Genomic DNA, 22,379 nt, shown 5'->3' with positions numbered 1-22,379 from the left:
TGGTTTTATATCACATTTCACAAGACATTGTACTTGTAGATAATAGAGGTCAATTGGCTGAAAATGCTTTAACAATTAAGTCTTAACTTTATATTCAAGTTGGACTGTTTCAGCTGGAAGTGAAATTCCCCATTCCAGTGAATGAGGCCGCCCAGAGGGCAGGCCAAAGAGTACACCTTCCGTATGTCACTGATCACATGACCCCAACAATCGATTCTCCAGTTTTAGGCAACATAGAGGGGGGGGGGGGGACATTTTTCTCATTTCCACACAACAGCTCTAAGGTACATTATGACATGGTTCAATGTTGAAAATGTGTGGTATTCCCCTCTAAGTAATAAATAACAGCAAAGAGAAGGACTTTGTCTTAAATGAACAAAGTGTGTTCAATTGTAATTCTCAACATAAGTCGGTCTTAAGTAAAATAAGAAAATAAACCATAATAATAAACCATAAAGTCTGGTTCCAATAATAATAGTAACAACAACAACAACAACAACAACATATTTTGTTACACTTGTATACCTTTTTTTTTTTTTTTTTCTTTACTTCTACATTGTGGTATTGCTACGTTTACTTTAGTAAAACATCTGACAATTATTTTCCATCATGCATGTGCCAGTGTTTTGTAAGTTTCATTTAAAATAAATTGAAAATGGAAAAAAAAGAGTGACACCATACAAATGTAATAAAGATTCTGTACTTTAATATTTGAAGACATTTTGTTGTATCTCCAACAATGCATATGCAAAAATACTGTCAAGTGGTGACACAATTTAAATAAGCTTGTTGTAACACCCGGGTTTCTACCTCGCCCCTTAAGGCCTCTGGTTTCAATGGGTTAAAGATGCATGACATTTTCATGGTCATAAGGATTGAAAAACTCTAAGCAAAATATCATGCATCTTTAACCCATTGAAACCAGAGGCCTTAAAAATAATGGTGTTAGACAATAACAGCTAAAGGGTATATTTGCCTATTTTAAACCTATACATACTGTGCCTCTTACATACAGTACCTGTAGTACTTCGACCAACAGAGAATGAAGAGATGCACATTTCTTGTCTACATACACCAAACTTATCTTTGAGGGAGGGTAATCCATTTTCAGAGATGTTTGCATTTCTGACTGGATTTGGTTTAATCTGTTAGAAAACATAATCTATTACTAGCGAGGTGATCAGCAATCAAATACATCCATATAATAATATAATTAAATACACAGAAAATGTATTATCATTGAATTTATGCTTCTATGTCTTGGTGGCACTGCGACCCATGATGGACTTCTTAGTGTTTCTCTCAGGTTTCAACAGCATTATATAACACTTTGGTCCAAACAGCGCCCCTAAAAGGCCAAAACTAGATGCTAAAATAGCAAATACCTCCACTACATCTGCATATTTGCCTGGAGAGCTGATATATGCTGGGATGAAGGCTATCCACACGGCACAGAAGATCAACATGCTGAAAGTGATTAACTTGGCTTCATTGAAGTTGTCTGGCAGATTCCTTGCCATGAATGCTAGGACAAAGCTGAGGAGAGCCAGTAAACCAATATAACCTAGTAACACTGCAAAACCAAGAGTTGATCCCACTTCACACTCATAGACTATCTTATCACTTTGGTATTGTGTGTTTTTATGGGGAGTTGGTGTGGCAGACACAAGCCAAGCTATGCAGATTATTGCCTGGATGGAAGTAAGAGCGAGAACTGTTCCTCTTTGCTGCACAGCACCGAAAAACTTCATAATGTCTGCACCCCCAGGCTTGGAGGCCTTGAACACAGCCAACACCACCATAGTCTTTACCAGGATACACGAGACACACAGCACAAAGCTGATCCCAAATACTGCATGCCTCAGCTGACAAGTCCAGAGCATGGGACGGCCAATGAACAGAAGTGAGCACAAGAAACATAGTTTGAGTGACAGCAAAAGTTGGAAGCTGAGTTCTGAGTTGTTGGCGCGTACCATGGGCGTGTCTCGATGATAGACGAAGATTCCCATGACAATGGCACAGAGAAGTGTGCCTAGTAATGAGATGGTTGTCAAGGAGATACCCAGGCCCTCGTGGTAGGAGAGGAACTCCATGATCTTAGGGACACAGTGGTCACGCTGAGGACTTGACCAGAAGTCCTCTGGACAACTGGTGCACTCTGTAGAGTCTAAAAAAGAGAGCAAGGTTAAAGGGACAGACAAGTACAGCATCAGCCTAAACCTACTGTATACACAGAATGTAAATCTACCAGTCTCATTGCTGATCTCTCCCTCAGAACAAACAATGCAGTCAAAGCAGCAGACAGGTTCCCCTTTCCTTCTGGCCAAGCGGGTTCCAGCGGAACAGCTCTCACTGCAAACTGACCGAGGAGGCTACGGGGGAAAGTAACAATGAACGTTAAGTCTAAACTAAATTACATTCACATCATGAGCTCAACATGAGTTATTATAGAAAGCTAAAGTGACCTTTTTGGATTCAAAGTTCCAGAAGATTCTGTCTTCATCGAGGATGATTTCTTCAGCTCCGGAGGCTGTCTTCTTGACCACACCTACATTCTGAACGTTTACACTTCCATCAGGGAGCAATGCCCAGTTCATGACATCATAGATTGGTTCACCAAGATCGCCATTCCCATCAAATGATATATGATCACCAGATGATGTGGTGAAGTTGACCTTCTCCACATAGTAGAGAAGCTAGAAATGGCGATGAGAAGAGTCATGAAGAGTATGAGACTTAAAAAAACCTAAAAACTACTGGATACAATATACACAAGTTACATTGACAGGAACTGTGAGTGTGTGTGTGTGTGTGTGTGTGTGTGTGTGTGTGTGTGTGTGTGTGTGTGTGTGTGTGTGTGTGTGTGTGTGTGTGTGTGTGTGTGTGTGTGTGTGTGTGTGTGTGTGTGCGGGCATTAACTTTCTGGCCATTGAAAAGGGTGGGGGGCATTAAACTTTTTTTGGGGTTAAAATAAGTGTTAAATATCTCTATATCCCTGTAGTAACCATTGCTATATAGCTTGAGGAACCCGTTCAATGGAGTTCAATGGACAGATGACGCCATTTGTGAGGTTTTCAACTATACTTTCAATGGTGTGACGTCACATTCTCATTCTATATAGAATGTTAGTAAACAAATGAAATATTAGACAGAATTGGAACTGGAACACAAGCTGATAAATTGTATTTATGGGGTTCTCTCTCCTGATTGGATCCCTACAATAAGGTGGCACAAGAGATGCTCAAGTTCTATGGACCTCAAGTCTATTAACAGGTTGGCGATATCTTGAAAGCGGAAGTCGGAGACGGCTGGGTGCACATGAATCCATCAGTACATGTGGGACCTGGGAGATGGTGTCAAAGGTGAAGAGCTAACCACCGTACCACCCCGGGCCCCTATACAGACCACCTTCAGAAGAACATATAATTATCACCTGCCCCCTATACAGACCACCTTCAGAAGAACATATAATCATCACCTGCCCCCTATACAGACCACCTTCAGAAGAACATATAATTATCACCTGCCCCCTATACAGACCACCTTCAGAAGTTAGCCTCTTCGACGTAGGACCAGAGACGAGGGCATGGCTTGATGACACTGAGCTGGCCATCTGATGATACACGAAAGATCTTACGATGTCAAGTTTTGTTGCTTTTCACCGATCTCATCTTTAGTTTACTGTTTATTTTTATTTACAGTGCAACATCACCCCAAGGGGTCTCTGTGCACTTCACAACAGGTCATACAACAAAAACACAGCAGCAAAGAAACACAGTAAAATGCGCCCGCACGTATGGTCAAACAATTACCATAGCAATGAATTCAATAAAACTAGGGGGAACCATAACCCAAGGAAAAAAGATGGGTTTTAGCCCAGATTTAAAACACACTAGAAACCTTAACAGGTAAACTGAATTAATATCACACCTGCCATGGCTGTATTGTCTGCAAAGTGGCACATCTGTGCCCAGTGAAAGGCCCTCTTCCTGGCACACATTGCAACATGTCATGGAGGGCATGGGCCAGAGCATACACAGCTTTGTACACATTGTACTCATATCTGAGTCCAGACACATCCAACAGGGTCGTTTCTGCTCTTCCTAGGTCCTCTTGTCCAGTACACACCCTTCCACCAGCATCCGCCCAATCTGACGGAAGGGGTGCAAATTTACACCGAAATGTGCGCTCCCAGAACTGCCTCACCTGAAAAAACAACAATGCATAAAGCAGCTCTATGTAAAAATGTTGTTCAATATATATTTTCAGTCTCTCTCTGTGTCTGTGTGTGTGTGTGTGTGTGTGTGTGTGTGTGTGTGTGTGTGTGTGTGTGTGTGTGTGTGTGTGTGTGTGTGTGTGTGTGTGTGTGTGTGTGCGGGTTGTATTTTGTCTTCCTGCTCTTCTATTGAGACATTTAGATCGTGTCAAAGGTCATGTCTCACATAGACACAGGATCTGACACAAATTTTGACCCGATGGTCAAAATTAAATGTATCCTCTGCAAGCAGGCAGGCTCTATTGGCTCAATGGTAAAAATGTCAGCACTTGCGCAGGAAACCGGGTTCAAATCCGGGGTAGACGAGGAAAGTTACATAGTGCAGCCTTGTGAATATTGAAAAAGCGATTAATTGCAGCTTAAATACTAAATTAAACAAAAAAACGTACTATGTTATTTTCATGGCTGTTTTCAGGATGTATTTTTAACAAGAAATCCTTGAGGCCTGGTATCTCTCCACGGTGCATGGCCACACCCAGGGTGCCTATCAGGTATGGAAAGTAACGAGGAGACTGGTACTTAGTATGTGTCGACCAACCTGTAACGGCTATCCATTGCAGACCTGTCACCTTCTGCTTTACCACCTGTTGATTGTGTTGAAATAAATAAATAAATGTTAATATATATAAATGTTAATATCTATATCTACACACACACACACACACACACACACACACACACACACACACACACACACACACACACACACACACACACACACACACACACACACACACACACACACACACACACACACACACACACACACACACACACACACACACACACACACAACACACCTCTTCCATGAGATGAAGTATGTAAGCTCCATATGCAAATGCAATGACCACACGAGCTGTGGATGTCTTCATCACAGTGACAATCCTCTGAAGTTTGGCCAGGTTATTGTCAAAGGGCAGAGCCTCTGAATAAGCCACACAACCCAAACCAGACTGGGCCAGGTCAGACTGGAATAATCGGGCACCATCTCGGCCATAGTCATCATCACTAAACAAAAATCCCACCCAAGTCCACTCAAAGCGCCTCATAATCTGGAGTATAGCTCGTACCTGATTGGATAAAGAATGGAGGATAAGTGTTTAGGTTAGATTATTCACAGGGTGGGAAATCTTCAGTGAATCTCCTGCACAGATTCCACAATGGAAAAGGGCTAATCATTCTCTTTTGATGCTGTTGCATGATCTTCATCTCCAGCAGTAGCTACTAACCTTTTCTGGATCATTCAGGGCCATTAAGACGACTTTACACAGCAGTCAAATGGTCGCCGATCTGACCAATATGCCCATATATGGGCATGCCCATACATGGGTATATACTTATGACATCAAGGGATCTCCATATATGGGTATAAAAGGGACCAGACAGATACAGAGCTCTCCATATATGAGCATAAAAGGGACACAGACAGACAGACAGAGAGACAGACAGACAGACAGGTACAACAGGTACTCTGAAAACGGATAGAACGGGTAGTACAAAACAGTAGGCCGGTGAGCACCAGTCTAGTATTCCAAATATTATCAAAATGTTCTGTCCCCTGGACAGAAACGCTGATCTACCAGATATCAACACATATAGAAGGTCACCTTGAAGACACTAGTTGGGCATGTCCTGAAGACGGATGGGAACTGATTCACGTCACTCAGACAGGAGCAGCCAGGAGCAATACCTATCTGAAGAAGACACAATGCATCTGTTCTGTAATCCACAACATTTTGTTTATTATTATTGTTGATATTATTGTTGTTATTATTATTATATTTTGAAGACATAAAATCCTGCTAGCAGAGCATGCAAGCTGAGCAGGGTGTCAGAAAAAATAAATAAAACACACATTTAGCTTCAAACAAGCAGTGGCGACCTTTGGCATTGTTATCTCATTTCAAAAAGCAATTGGAGCCCAATGTGCTGTAACACAAACAATCTACCTTAGTATATTAATCACAATGTACTGTGCATCCTTCAGCACCATGGACAGCGACACTGTCACAAAACATCACATTTTAACCCCTAATGAATTACTAGGCTACACATTTTATTAAGAGATGTGGACATTGGCTTTTTCATAAGATGGGCAATAACAATAAATCCTGCAGGGTAATCACCCCCTCTCGCTGTGTCTCTCTCTCTCTCTCTCTCTCTCTCTCTCTCTCTCTCTCTCTCTCTCTCTCACTGTGTCTCATTACATTACATTACATTACATTACATTACATTATGGTCATTTAGCAGATGCTTTTATCCAAAGTGACTTACAATAAGTGCATTCAACATAGGTAGGTAAGAAAACTACTAATCACCTTAAGTGTATTCTCTTCTAAAACAAGTAACTAAGTCTCTCTCTCACTGTGTCTCTCTGTCTCTATCTCTGACAGAGAGACAGAGAGAGCTCTGTGTCTATCTGTCTGTCTCGGATTCCTACTCTCAGGTTTGGGCAAAGAATCAAACTTCTAACACAGATGCATTGAGCTTTTTTTTGAAAGCCTGCTTCCCCTCTCTGTATATATATATATAAAATAGGCAGTGGTCGAGGTCAAGCAGGAAACTTACCAAGGGTACTCTGTACAAACCTAATACACTAGAGGTGGCAATAGAACTTTTTGAGGTAACAGGACCCACAGTTCCGAGCACTGGAGGGGACCCAACACAGCTCTCATCCAGTGTAAACTGCTCCTCTCTCCCACCGATCAATGACAATGCTCCACGGAATGCAACTCCTTGCGTGCGACAGGTATCGTAGATACTGTATCCAAGAGTGACTTTGGGTAGTAGGCTGGGGTTTCTGTTGATCTCATTAATGGCAAAAGCCATGGTCTGGGCCTCTCTGAACCCTTCAATCCAAAAACTAACACACAGAATTACACTGTAACCTTGATATGTATCTTTGTAGAAATTATTATACATCATCAACTAATCCTATTGTATTTGTGATGCTCACCCATCACAAGTGGGGTCCAGTCTCTTGGAGGTGAAAGACAGCTCAGGGAGCGCAGAGGAGAAGTGGACGTCAATTAAGCCACCCAGAACCAAGTCTCCAGCCTTGTACATTCTGCTGAGATTAAACTGTGCCTGTAACTCACAAGAAGAGGAAGACAAAGCTGAGAAGGAAGAGGACAATATCAAGGTCAAGTAGAGGTATGAAAGCAGGTGTATGTCTAGAGAAGCCATCATGACTGTCCTCCTCTGTCTAACACTGTTTAAGTTTTATAAACAGTGCTGTGCCATCCCCTGTGCCACCTTAAGGCATTACGTAATCTTTCACAACACTCATCAATGCTGTGCCATCCCCTGTGCCCAGTGCTTAATTTGTAAATTATGAGGTTTCGGAACTCTTGAACCCGACTACGTTTTTCTGCCTACGCCAGATCTCTTTGCCAAAAATAGCCGATCTACGTCACGTTGCCAAAGATGCTTAATTTAGGAAGATAGCCCAACTCACGCTTCGCCACTAGAGGCAAAATGGTACACAACTGGTCCTCTAAGTGGACGCCGTCTGCCGGCAGATCTCGCGAACGTCCTAAGTTTACTGGTGCTAGGTCTTGCGAGAGTGTGTTGCTGGGATAAAATCAAATTGATTTTCTCCTGGTTTGTATCTCTGAAAAAAGGCCATTTTAGGGTCAGAATGTTGGGAAGATTGTGGGACTTGTGACGAGTGGGTCCAATATTTAGTTCAGTGACCATGGGCTAAAGAATGGTTCAGAAGCTTTGTTCACGTTCACTCTCCCTTTGGAATGAATAGACTCCAATCTTCTGGTCTCCTAAAGAGACCTACCTACGTCACTCAGATACGGGAAGTAAAAGCCTGTTGGGCATTGCGACGTGTTGAGAGCTTGTAGATCTGCTATTTTTGGCTATTGTTCCCCCCAGAATATGGATGCTGGAGTTCAAGGGGTTGAAGTGGCTGAGGAAGAAGTACTTCTTTTTTTCTTTAGATTTTTCTTTTAAAAATCGTAACTTGTAACAACAGTTCAAATAATACTGTAGTGGAGTAAAAATTTGCCTCTGAGATATAAAATATCAAAAATGGAAATATTCCATTTATAATATAAAAATCACACCCAGTGTGAAGTGGGCGGTGTCTTGCTAGCTAATCACAATACTGAATGGAGTCAACCAATCATGTATCAATTCTGTCTTTGAGCTCTTCTGGAATACCCTTTGATCTTATCATTTTCATTTTATCCTTTTCCTCTTTTCCCATTTCAAACATAGCGATTTTTGGGTTCTTCTTTACGTTTCCCACCAAGGCTCGTCTCTTCCATTTACGGATTATGTTGGTAACTGTGTTCTTAGAAATCTTAAGTTTAGCTGAAATTCTTTTGTAACCTTGGCCAGATCTGTGCTTTGTCACAATTCTGTCTTTAACCTTTTCTGATATATCCTTTGATCTGAAAGGGCCAGTTCTAGGAAGACTTTCTATTTTCTTCTCAATATCGGTTTTCCCTTTTCTCATTTCAGCCATAGTGATCTTTGAGTTCCTTTTTACTGTTCTCACGAAATGGACAGCATCTAAGTTAAATATACTAGTGTCACATCAAAGTGGTTTTAGATTAATTTCATCATATGTCTCACTAGCCAATCACAGCATGTGGAATTGGAGCACTATGTCACTGTTGTTATTTAACAGTGGTCATCACGGTGATGGAAGCTCACTTAAAAGAATAATGTGTTTTTTTTAATACCCTTTCCACCCACAATGTGTGATTCACTTTTTTTTAAGTGCATAGTCCTATTTATAGGGCTATGCACATGTGTCATGTTTCCCTAGCCAATCACAGTCCTGAATAGACTGTGATTGGCCAATCACGGTGCAGGGTTAGGGGGGTACACTGGTGGCCAATCACAGCGCAGGATTTGGTGTGCAAATATCCAAACCTCACATATAGGGGCGGTTTCACCGCCCAAAAAATCACACCCAGTGTGAAGTGGGCGGTGTGGTCATCACAGTGGTCATCATAGTGATGGAAGTTCACTTCCAAAATAAATGGATTTTTGGAAGTGCATAATCCTATTTATAGGTTATTAATGTCATCATGTGTCTCGCTAGCCAATCACAGTGCTGAATAGAGTCAGCCAATCACAGTACAGCTAGGGGTGTACTAATGAGCCAATCACAATACAGCTAATGAGGTGTCCCAACCCCACTTATAGGGGCGGCTACACCGCCCAAAAATCACACCCAGTGTGAAGTGAGCGGTGCTATTTATGTGTTATTAATTTCATCATGCGTCTCGCTAGCCAATCACAGCCAATCCTGCGAAGCTTAGCCAATGGGCGTGTTTTCCACAGCATGGCGTCACAGCGAAAGACACATTTTCACGACGGAAAGAAAAACTTTCACCACGGATGGGTCCTAAACCCACTTATAGGAGCGGTTGCACCGCTCAAAAAAGTACCCCAAAATTGTACTTAAGTACAGTACTTGAGTAAATGCACTTACTGTGGGGGGAAACGAGAATGAAGCCGAACGCATCTTCAACTCACCAGATGTGTTCCAAATGAGTCCCTTAGCTGAGTGATGCCATCTACCTGTTATTTAATTAACCCAGGCCTTAGAGGCCATTTAATGGTCACAAGGTCGAAACTGTACAATAACACCAATTAAAAATCACAAGGGTCAATGCCTAAGCTGTTCTGATTCAATTGTTTATTAGATGAAATTGTCAAAGGTGTATGTGTAATAGTGGATAGAAATACTCAAACAATGGTAAAAGTATTTAACAACAGTACCAAGCATGTGTGGAATGGTGAACTATACTAAAAAAGTGAGACGGACACTTTTAGGATACAGAACTGTAAATCTATGTATCGGTTTCTTTAATCAAATCTGCAAGTAGGAGAGAGATTTAAAATGGCAAATCACCATATCCCGTAAATCAAAGAGGTTTAACAGAATTGCAAAAGGGTTCAGTTCTCTGCAAAATGCCCAAAAATATACAAATAAACAAAATTGGATTCATCAACAAGACTAAATACAGTGGTCACTGCAAAAAACTAAAAGATAAACATCCAAGAGATCTGAGATCCTGCTGATTACTTTATTTCTAGTCATAAGCCAACATTATAGGGTTCTATAGACCAGAGTCTCAACCTGTGGGCCGGGTCCCACTTGTGGGCCATCAGGATATTGCAAGTAGGCCCCCAAATAATTGGCAGAACACTAGGATGTTATTGATAACATAACATTAATATAAAAAAGAAATATGTAAACAAATGTTAATGTATTTTATCTTTAAAACCTCGAGAAATTAGTTTTCATTGTGATACAAATGAATAGGAACTTAAAGTATACTATTTTAGTTCTATTAAGCCAGAAAACAAGTTCTGTTAACCCAGAAAACAATTGACTGATTGATCATTAAAATAAACATGCGGGCCCACCCATCTGACCACTTAACAAGTGCAGCCATTTGGAAGTGGCTGCACACAAAGGTTGAGAACCACTGCTAGACAAATCATGGTTTGTCTAAACCCAGATGTTGATGAAGGGTGGGATCCAGTTGATGAAGTGCAGCGATCAACTTTGATGATCCTTAGTTCCCTTTCTTTCGCACCATGTCGTTTAACTGCAGCGCTGCTTTTCTCTGCTCTAATCGCATCCTTCTCTCCATCGCTGAGAACCATCTCATCGAACAGTTTGTCCAGCACACCGTCGAGCACGGCCACCGACACTCCACTGATGGACTGCAACATCTCCGTTACATTTCGTGTCTTATTATGATTGGATGACTCGGGTCGGAGCCTGGATGGTATTCTACAGGGGGAAAATAAATAAATAAATAGTACTAGTCCAACACTGACTATCAAGTAAGTAAGTAAGTAAGTGCATTTACTTGGACAGTTCCTGGCAAACAAATCTGTATTGCCGAATAAAGTCTGCCTCCATTCATTTCCGTTTTCGGTATCAGTGGGGTCAAATAGTGCTGGCATCGTGTCTTTACAGCTGTTTGGAGTTGGCATAGCCATTTTCATGAATGTACCACTCACCTGGTCTAAGAAAAGGGGGGTGGACAGTTCCTGGCAAGAAAATCTGTATTGCCGAATACAGTCTGCCTCTTTAAATTTCTGTTTTTCGGAATCAGCGGGGTCAAATAGTACTGGCATCGTGTCTTTGGGGCTGTTTGGAGTTGGCATAGCAATTTTTTTTAAATTTTTATCCCACTATTTTGTAACCCTTTTTTTCACCTAGTGCCAATTTTCTAAGTGATCCTGGGCGCTACACTCCCCCCACCAGCCTAGGGAGCCCAGGGCCGAGCTCATGCCTCCTTCAATGCATGAGAGCCAACTGACCTTCTTGTCTTCTTGTTGTGGAAGGAACACGTTATTCCAACCAGTTCCCTTCCCCTCCATCAGGCGCCCTGGCTGTCATGGGGGCGGCGGTATAGCGACAAGGATTACTACATGTTTTCGTGAGGGTATTAACTACCCTAAGAGACACGGGGAGAACATGCAAACTCCACACAGAAAGGCCCTTTCACCAACCCCACCTAGGGTATGGGCGCTGATGACGCGGAGGGAGAGGGCACGCCCCTAGCACCCACAGCGTCCCCGGCGGGAATCGAACCCAGGACCTTCTAGCTGTGAGGAAACAGCGCTACCGACTGTGCCACCGTGCCACTTTGGCATATCAATATTAATGAATCTCTCACTCAGAAGGGGGGGGGCAATTACTGGCAAGCAAATCGGTATTGCCGAATAAAGTCCGCCGTCCTACTGGCATCTTGTCTTTGGAGCTGTTTGGAGTTGGCATAGCAATTTTTATCAATTTCACTCACCTAGTCTGCAAGCAAATCGGTATTGCCAAATACAGTCCGCCTCCTTTAATTTATGTTTTCAGAATCATTGGGGTCAAATAGTGCTGGCATCATGTCTTCGGGGCTGTTTAGAGATGGCAGAGCCATTTTAATGAATCTCCCACTCACCTGGTCTGAGAAGGGGCGGAATAAACAAATCGGTATTGCAGAATAAAGTCTGCAGTCGTTTAATTTCTGTTTTCGGAATCAGCATGGTCAAATAGTGCTGGCATCGTGTCTTTGGGGCTGTTTGGCGTTGGCCTAGCCATTTTCATATACTGTATGTACCACTCACCTGGTCTGAGAAAAGGGGGTTGGACAGTTCCTGGCAAGCAAATCTGTATTACCGAATACAGTCCGCCTCCTTTCATTTCTGTTTTCTGAATCAGCGGAGTCAAATAGTGCTGGCATCGTGTCTTTGGGGCTGTTTGGAGTTGTCATAGCAATTTTAATGAATCTCTCACTCACCTGGTCTGAGAAAGGGGGGGGGGACAGTTCCTGGCAAGCAAATTGGTATGGCCAAATAAAGTCTGCCGTCCTTTAATTTCCGTTTTCGGAATCAGCATGGTCAAATAGTGCTGGCATTGTGCATTTTGGGCTGTTTGGAGTTGGTAGAGCCATTTTAACGAATGTACCACTCACCTGGTCTGAGAGAAGAGGCTGGACAGTTCCTGGCAAGCAAGTCTGTATTGCAGAATAAAGTCTGCCTCCATAAATTTTTGTTTTCGGAATCAGTGGGGTCAAACAGTGCTGGCATCGTGTCTTTGGGGCTGTTTGGGGTTGGCTTAGCTATTTTTATCAATTTATCACTCACCTGGTTTGAGAAAAGGGGGTTGGATATTACCTGGCAAGCTAGTATTGCCGAATACAGTCCCCCTCCATTAATTTCTGTTTTCGGAATCAGCGGGGTCAAATAGTGCTGGCATCGTGTCTTTGGGGCTGTCTTGATTTTTCATTAATTTACCACTCCTTTTCACATAGTCCCACACAGCCCCATTCGATAGAAATTATTATTTTTTTAATGCCAGATTTAGCTATGGGCGCAAACTTCCCATGCAAACTGCTAGCCTAGCCACTTAGCCGGCTCTGCTCTTTTATATTTTGATTAAGTGTGCTGTCATGCTCGTTTGAAGAACGGGTAGATAGCTATTTCAACCAATCAGATTGCTTCTTCGGAAGACTCGGAACTACCTGTTGTATAATACTAAATAAACGATGTAGGCTAATATAGGCCTACTGTACTCCCACTGCGCATGCTTATAAATTGTTTGTCTATCGTATTAAAATGTAAATTCCTTCCGTTCCATATTATGCATTGATGAAAACAGCTTTTCTCTAAATAAGTGGGCTGAACATTTATGGGGGCGGGACTCATAACCTTATAGGATCCGCCCCCTTGCTCGCTGCCGCGGCGGTCTGGACATTTCTCGGCAGTGGACAGCTTCTGACACAACACCGGCTGCTACAGGACGTCACGGACAATTATCGCATACCGGAGCGGAAGTAGGGGGCGTGGCCAGGAATTCGGTCTATTGTGTAAATGGTCTTTGCACAAGTGATTTCCCTGTCCTGAGTATCCTATAGTGGGAAGCAAGGCTATGAGCAACAAGGGAGCTTAGAGTAGGGCCAGCAGTTTAAAACAAGCTTTAGACAAATCTACATGGATGGCTGGTAGTATTATGAAACCTTCATACAGAGAATATTGTTTTCAAGCCTTTTGACCATGAAAATATCACACAAAGCAACTTTAATTGAAACCAGAGCCATTCAAAAGTAATGCTGTTAGACAATTAAGGTTAACAGATACATTACCCAATTTTAAACCTAAACATAATTTGCCTCTTACATGCCTGCAGTACTTTGAACCACAGAGAATGAAGAGGGGCTAAATGTTCTCGTCTATATGGGTCTAAAATCACCAAACTTAGTCTTTAAGGTAATCAACTTTTCACCAACATTATTTATGATAGATAATAGATATTTGCATCTCTGACTAGATTTAGTTTAATCTGGTAGAAAACGTAATCTATTACTAACAAGGTGATCAGCAATCAAAGAGCAATATAAAATTGTTGTAGGCTACAGAACATGTATTATCATTGAATTGCTGCTTCTATGTCTTGGTGGCACCGCGACCCATGATGGACTTCTTAGTGTTTCTCTCAGGTTTCAAAAGCATTATATAACACTTTGGTCCAAACAGCGCCCCTAAAAGGCCAAAACTAGATGCTAAAATAGCAAATACCTCCACTACATCTGCATATTTGCCTGGAGAGCTGATATATGCTGGGATGAAGGCTATCCACACGGCACAGAAGATCAACATGCTGAAAGTGATTAACTTGGCTTCATTGAAGTTGTCCGGAAGATTCCTTGCCATGAATGCTAGGACGAAACTGAGGAGAGCCAGTAAACCAATATAACCTAGTAACACTGCAAAACCAACTGTTGATCCCACTTCACACTCATAGACTATCTTATCACTTTGGTATTGTGTGTTTTTATGAGGGGTTGGTGAGGCAGTCACAAGCCAGACTATGCAGATTATTGCCTGGATGGAAGTAAGAGCGAGAACTGTTCCTCTCTGCTGCACAGCACCGAAAAACTTCATAATGTCTGTACCCCCAGGCTTGGAGGCCCTGAACACAGCCAACACCACCATAGTCTTTACCAGGATACACGAAACACACAGCACAAAGCTGATCCCAAATACTGCATGCCTCAGCTGACAAGTCCAGAGCATGGGATGGCCAATGAACAGAAGTGAGCACAAGAAACATAGTTTGAGTGACAGCAAAAGTTGGAAGCTGAGTTCTGAGTTGTTGGCGCGTACCATGGGCGTGTCTCGATGATAGACGAAGATTCCCAGGACAATGGCACATATAAGTGTGCCTAGTAATGAGATGGTTGTCAAGGAGATACCCAGGCCCTCGTGGTAGGAGAGGAACTCCATGATCTTAGGGACACAGTGGTCACGCTGGGGACTGGACCAGAAGTCCTCTGGACAACTGGTGCACTCTGTAGAGTCTAACAAAGAGGACAAGGTTAAAGGCACAGACAAGTGCAGTATCAGCCTAAAGATTACCTACTGTACATACAGTCTCTACCAGTCTCATTGCTGATCTCTCCCTCAGAACAAGCAAGGCAGTCAAAGCAGCAGAGAGGTTCCCCTTTCCTTCTGGTCACACGGGTTCCAGGGGAACAGCTCTCACTGCAAACTGACCGAAGAGGCTACAGAGGAAAGTAACAATGTTCAATTTCAGTCCAAACTAAATCATATTCACATCATGAGCACAACATTAGGTATTTTAGCCAGCCAAAGTGACCTTGTTTGTTTCAAAGTTCCAGAAGATTCTGTCTTCATCAAGGATGAGTTCTTCACCTGTGGAGGCTGACTTCTTGAACACACCTACATTGTGAACCTTTGCGCTTCCATCAGGGAGCCACGCCCAGTTCATGATATTACAGATTGGTAAGGCATCACCAGTCGCGTCAAATGATACTTGATCACCAAATGATGTGTTGAAGTTGACCCTTTCCAGGTAATGCACAAGCTAGAAATGGTGATGAACACAATTATGTGCAAGTGACATTTAAAAAACCTACTGTGTACATGATACACAATACTGACACTGACAGGGACTGTTTATGTAGTAACTACATCGTTGCAGTATTTACAACACAATTTAAACATGAACTATATTTTCCCTAACCTTCTCTGCATTAGGGAATGGGAGGAGGCCTTCGGTGTTCCTGAGCAGAATACTTATCCCCCCCAATTACCTACTACTTATACCCCCAAATGATATATTATACACACACACACACACACACACACACACACACATCCACGCACGCGCACGCGCACGCACGCGCACGCACGCACGCGAAACTCTAGTAAACTGTTTATTTATATCCCACCTGCCATGGCTTTATTGTCTGCAAAGTGGCACAGCTGTGCCCAGTGAAAGGCCCTCTTCCTGGCACACATTGCAACATGTCATGGAGGGCATGGGCCAGAGCATACACAGCCTTGTACACATTATACTCTGCCCTGAGGTTAGACATATCAAAAAGGGTAGTTTCTGCTGTTCCTAGGTCCTCTTGTCCAGTACACGCCCTTCCACCAGCATCCACCCAATCTGACGGAAGGGGTGCAAATTTACACTGAAATGTGTGCTCCCAAAACTGCCTCACCTTAAGAAACAAAATGAATACTGAAACAGAAATATAATACCTTGTGAATATTTAAAAACCTCAGATTGAAATTGCAATTAAAGCCAAAACGTATCAGCGGATGTGATCATCCCTCCAACCAAGACTTATACGATGAACGCTGTGTCAGCAAAGCTGGCAGAATCATCAAAGATCGTAGACACCCCAAAAACGGATTGTTTTAGAAGATGCTACATGAAAAGTGACTCCACAGTCACAAGGCCACACTGGCAGTCGACTGCTAAAGAGCTTCTTCCCCAGGACAATCACATACTTGAACAAACTAGCCAAAGTAAAGCTTGAGAAACGCTAATGACCCCCAATCCCCGAAATATTCCACTTATAATTCAGAATGACCGCTCAATCCGAGCCAAACAAAACAATTGTTTTACTCTCATGTACCTGTACACAAGATGTAACAATAAATGATCACCTTGCACTTTGAAATTAAACAAAAGACTCACTAGCATATTGTCATGGCCGTTTTGGTCATTTTGAGGGCGTATTTTCAACAAGAAGTCCTTGAGGCCTGGTATCTCTCCACGACGGAACGTAATGCCCAGGCTGCCTCTCACATAGGTCATGTAGTGAGGAGTCAGGAGCGTTGCCTCTTCCATGAAGCTCACATCAGCTATCCACTGTAGACCGGTCACCTTCTGCTTTACCACCTGTTGATTGCAGTGGTGGAAGATGTACTCACATTTTGTAGTCGTAGATCGGCTATTTTCAAATATGCATAGGGCTGAGGTGGTTAATGTATGTTTTGTAATAATAATCAAAATCTACTAGTAAAAGTAACTAGTAACTAAAGTTGTCAAATAATTGTAGTGGAGTAAAAAGAACTATATTTGCCTCTGAGATGTAGTGGAATAGAAGTAAAAGTATTGAAACACTCTAGTAAAGTAAAAATTCCTCAAAAGTGTACTTAAGTACAGTACTTGAGTAAATGTGCTTGGTTACTTTACACCACTGGTTGATTGTAATCAACAGCAACAGGTCTCACTGTCTCTCCAGCTCTTTAGTAAACAGAAAATACATTTTCAGGTAGGTGACAACATTTCAGCCAATCAGGAGAGAGTACCCATTTATCAGCTTCATTTTGATAGTGATCCAGTTCCAATTTTGTCTGCTCATTTCTTTGTGTCATCACTTCCAATTTTACTTGTTTACTCTGTATCCTTCTCTATCCTGATTGGATACATTTGGTATACCGACCTGAAAATGCATTTTCTGTTTAATAAAGAGCTGGAGAGATATGGAGACTCCTGTTACTGAACAAGTACTCTATAGCAATGAGTACTATCAGAATATAGAGCTATTTAATCATTATTTTAGCCAAAGAAATTCAGTTACCCTACCTTTAAATAACCTATTTTTTCATATAGTATACAGTATGAACGGATGTCTTCACTTTGATATAACTAATTTCAGACTCCTTATAATCATGAGTTCCTAAATTAACATAGATCATAAACCCAACCTCGTCCAAGAGTTTAATCAGACGCATCCCATATACAAATACAGCGACCACACGAGCTGTGGATTTCTTCATCACAGAGACAAGCCTCTGGACTTTAGCTGGGTCAGCGCCCCAGGGAAAAAGCTCCACGTACGCCAGGCAACCCCAGCCAGACTGGGCCAGCTCAGACTTGAACATTTGAGCGGCGTCGTGGCCATAAGCATCATCCATAAACACCAACCCTGCCCAGGTCCACCCGAACCGTCTCATAATCTGGAGCATAGCTCGCACCTGATTGGATGAAGAATGGAGGGATAAGTGCTTAAACTAGTCAATTCAAAACGTGGTAAATCCTTGACCTTTGGCAACTGAACTAGAATGTCTGTCTGTTTCTCTTTTGATGCTAGTATCAACAGAGACCTTAGGCAACAGCAGCAGTAATACACAAAAGCAAATGAGAGGTGATATGCAATATCAATTACATTCACTAGAGGGAGGTATTTGTTAAGTGTGTGGAACATGTACTGTACTACTTAGGAGTTCACCTGGACAGCATTACTTATGGCTGTTCTAAAGAAGGAAGGGTACTGACTACGGTCACTCAGACAGGAGCACATGGCATAGGCACTTATCTGAAAAAGACAAAAAACATCTGTGTGTGCATGTGTTTATACACACACACACACACACACACACACACACACACACACACACACACACACACACACACACACACACACACACACACACACACACACACACACACACACACACACACACACACACACATCTATTTATTTTGTTTATTTATGGTGAAAAAATTCTCCTGCAAACAAAAGCATGTGAGTGGAGTGAAGATTGAGGAGGCTGTTCTCAAGCTCCACTCAACCTGTCACTCTAATACACACACACCCTAATATGTGACAACGAGAGCAGCCTGACTCAGGGCCTTTAGAATTCCTACTCTCAGGTCCAGGGTGAATCAAACCTCAAACACAGACGCTTTGCACTCTGACCTTAAGAAAACCTACATTCCAAATCTACCTGCTCCGCTCACATGCTCTGCCTGCAAGTAAATATGTTGTATGAATACTATATACATTGTAAATCATATTATATTTGTGAACAACCAAATTACATCATCATCAAGGTGATGGTAAAAGGGGGTTGGAGTTAGCAACTTACCAGGGGCACTCTGTACAAACCTAATACACTAGTGATGGCAATGGACTGTGCTGACCCACTATCACCCACAATTCCGAGAACTGGAGGAGACCCAACACAGCTCTCATTCAATTGAATCCGCTCCTCTCTCCCACTGAGCAATGACAACGCTGCACGGAATGCAACGCCAAGTGTGTAACAGGTATCATAGAGAATATACCCCAGAGTCACATTGGGCAGCAGGCTGGGGTTTCTGTTGATCTCTGTAACAGCAAAAGCCATGGTCTGGGCCCATCTGAACTCATCAATGTCGAAACTAACACACAAAATGCCACATGTATCTTTGTAGTAATAATAATCAACTAATCCTATGGCCATACATCAAAACAAGGTCCCTGTTCTCTTTCTTGCTGTTATATTTGTGATACTCACTTATAGCAAATGGGGTGCTGTTGCTCGGAGGTGAAAGACATGTCACGTCCGGTCTCAGAGTGCAGTGACGAAGACAGGTGGATATCAAACACGGCACCCAGAACCAAGTCCCCAGGCTTGTAAACTCTGTTGAGATGAAACGGTGCCTTTAACTCACAAGAAGAGAAAGCTGAGGAAGACAAAGGAGAGAAGGAAGAGAACAATATCAAGTACAAGTGCAGGTATGAAAGCAGGTGTATGTCTAGAGAAGCCATCATGACTGTCCTCCTCTGTCTAACACCCCCTCCCTTCTCTAAATCCATTGTCCAGTTGTTACGTTTTATACACAGTGCTGTGCCATCCCCTGTGCCACCTTATGGCATTACGTAATCTTTCACAACACTCATCTGAGCAGAGGCAGAAGTAGAGGCAGGGCTTAACATACATTAACAATATTTTCATATTAGAATAATGTCGTGTGTATCCTGTAATGTGTCAATCATACTGTCTCACCAGAGCTACATTGGCAACTATTCACCCATTGTGGGTCATGAAATGCATTATGGATTTTTGAAAATCAATATACAAATGTATATATAAAGCTCCAAGCAGAAACAATCTCTGAAACGATCTTTTTCTAGTTCTTTATTCTATGCACAAAAGAATTGCAGTTTTGAAGACACAAAGATGCTGAAAAACTTGCGCAACTTTGCACACGCCTCACAAGTGCATCAACAAATTACATTATGGGTCTTGAAAATTAGTGGGTCAAAATGGCTCAATTAGCGCCTCTTACTAAATTTCTAATATGAAACCCCACATTATGTTTTCACATACATGTACAAACTTCAGAACGGCGAGAACGCACATGTATCACGCCCAGTCTCACAAAAAAGCCTCTTGGATTCATGAGCTAAGCCCAACAGGAAGTTTTGTTGCTTTTTAGTGCAATCCGCACCAGGGGCCACATTGTACAACCCAGCTTACTGCTGCCAGGGGCCACATTATACAACCCAGCTTACTGCTGCCAGGGGCCACATTGTACAACACAGCTTACTGCTGCCAGGGGCCACATTGTACAACACAGCTTACTGCTGCCAGGGGCCACATTGTACAACACAGCTTACTGCTGCCAGGGGCCACATTGTACAACCCAGCTTACTGCTGCCAGGGGCCACATTGTAAAACCCAGCATACTGCGGCCAGGGGCCTCTGAGGGACACATATTGTACAACCCAGCTTACTATGGCCAGGGGCCACATCGTACAACCCAGCTTACTGCGACCAGGGGCCTCTTAGGGCCACACATTGTACAACCCAGTTTACTGCGGCTAGGGGCCTCTGAGGGCCACACATTGTACAACTCAGTTTACTCCGGCTAGGGGCCTCTGAGGGCCACACATTGTACAACCCAGCTTACTGCGGCCAGGGGCCTCTGAGGGCCACATATTGTACAACCCAGCTTACTGCGGCCAGGGGCCTCTGAGGGCCACATAGTGTCAACGCGCACCGTTGCTCCAATCAACACCAAACTTGCCACAAGCACTGTTCGGGCTGGGTCTGGCATGAGAATGGTCACACCAAATAATCTAAATTGCACACACATGGGATGCTATACAGTAGTGTTGCAGCAGTGTCAAAGTGTCATGATACTTCAAATGGCCTTAACTCAATGACCATTGAAAATGATAAAATCTACTAGTTAAAGCTAACAGTAGTACTACTAGTAATAGTACTACTCTGCCTATTTGCCGTGTAGACTTTCCTTGTGCGTGACACCGGCCTTGTATTGTACCTCTATTTATTACAATTTGTATGCTTATATAACTGATTTTGAAATATTATATATGTTTAAATATGTCATCGTCATCCCTTGTGTCCCCTAGAGGAACAGGTTGTTTGTGAGCTCCAGCACATGGAAAATCACCAGTGAGTCTCTAAACACTTCACTCAGCTAGAGAATGATGCAATCAAAGGTTTTAGGGCCGTCCTTCTTATTGGGGAGGTGATATGATTGGTTTCTAAAGCAGTGGGCGTAGCTTTGTGTTCTCGCCAGTGGTCTTGCAACTACCTTGCATTCAGAAGTGTCCGGACGTATCTTTTAGGCAGACATCTCCGATTGTCTGGCAACAACAGACTATACCCAGGTGGGTACAAAATAAACGTGAGCTGGGCAAGCAAAGGCAGGTGTGTGTTTACCACTGATGACATCTGGCCCAGGGGTGATGAAACAGTGGCTCAACAGGTGCAATGATTTTCTAGGCCTGTAGCTCGGTCTATTGTACGGTGTCATAATAGAATACAATGTTTTCCTAGGGCTGTAGCTAGGTCGATTGTACAGTGTCATAATACAGAGAGGAATGAGAAACCACTCATACTGGTTACAAAATACCCCAAATGTAGATATTATTGTAATGGCCGGTGGCCGGTGGGTTGCAGATGTGAAGGATTAGTATTGATCACCATTTTATAAGAACACACTTTTATTTATGAGGCTGCAAACCAAACACTAAACCCACTCACTTACATGAGGAAATGGAGGGGGGCAACACCAAAACTACCCCTCCCTACCACATTGATGTGACACATACACAATGATTATAACACAACACATGAACCTCATGTTAACACAGTAAACCCTATAAACACATTGTATTGCACATTCTAGGCTATTCTAGCCTAGGCAAGGCAACTCACCCCAACACAAAGACCACCTGAGATGTTCTACTGTCTCCAGTAACCCACTCACCTAACACAAGTTCCCAGGATGGAGGTGGACAGCTCTCTTGTTTCCTCTGTTTCTGGAGGCTTGGATGCCTCAGTGTTAGGGTCGACTGTGGTCTATGGTTCAAGTGGTTAAATCGTATACTTAGTTGGCCGGAGTCACCCAGAGGTCTACTATATTTGAGGTCTCCAAGCCTGACAGGCCCCAGCAGGCCTTGGCCCAAACTGTTATCTAGGGTCAGGCTCCTGTAATTTTGTAATAGATGGGACATGGGTCAAGCTCCGGCTCATTGGCCCAGAGTTACTGAAGACTTTACGG

General features: G+C 42.8%; 2 protein-coding genes across 2 annotated transcripts; both read right to left on the bottom strand.

Annotated features, from left to right (window-relative positions):
- Positions 1-1,253: 1,253 nt before the first annotated feature.
- On the bottom strand, positions 1,254-10,987 carry LOC308089022 (extracellular calcium-sensing receptor-like; the record flags this gene model as incomplete). Its single annotated transcript, XM_080433601.1, has 9 exons — positions 1,254-2,167; positions 2,249-2,372; positions 2,466-2,696; positions 3,524-3,613; positions 5,077-5,346; positions 5,884-5,970; positions 6,845-6,872; positions 7,233-7,392; positions 10,849-10,987. 9 exons carry the CDS (start codon positions 10,985-10,987, stop codon positions 1,254-1,256), a joined length of 2,043 nt encoding a protein of 680 aa, XP_080289727.1.
- Positions 10,988-14,200: 3,213 nt separating this feature from the next.
- On the bottom strand, positions 14,201-20,598 carry LOC308089011 (extracellular calcium-sensing receptor-like; the record flags this gene model as incomplete). Its single annotated transcript, XM_080433590.1, has 8 exons — positions 14,201-15,114; positions 15,195-15,318; positions 15,414-15,641; positions 16,009-16,284; positions 17,783-18,052; positions 18,947-19,004; positions 19,358-19,526; positions 20,499-20,598. 8 exons carry the CDS (start codon positions 20,596-20,598, stop codon positions 14,201-14,203), a joined length of 2,139 nt encoding a protein of 712 aa, XP_080289716.1.
- Between the last annotated feature and the right edge of the window lie 1,781 nt (positions 20,599-22,379).

This window comes from Gymnoscopelus braueri (genome assembly GCF_963280865.1).
Source record: "Gymnoscopelus braueri genome assembly, chromosome: 1".
In the NCBI taxonomy this organism is placed as follows: Eukaryota; Metazoa; Chordata; class Actinopteri; order Myctophiformes; family Myctophidae; genus Gymnoscopelus; species Gymnoscopelus braueri.
The sequence above is the reverse complement of the archived record's forward strand: the minus strand, read 5'-3'. Positions and strand labels throughout refer to the sequence as shown.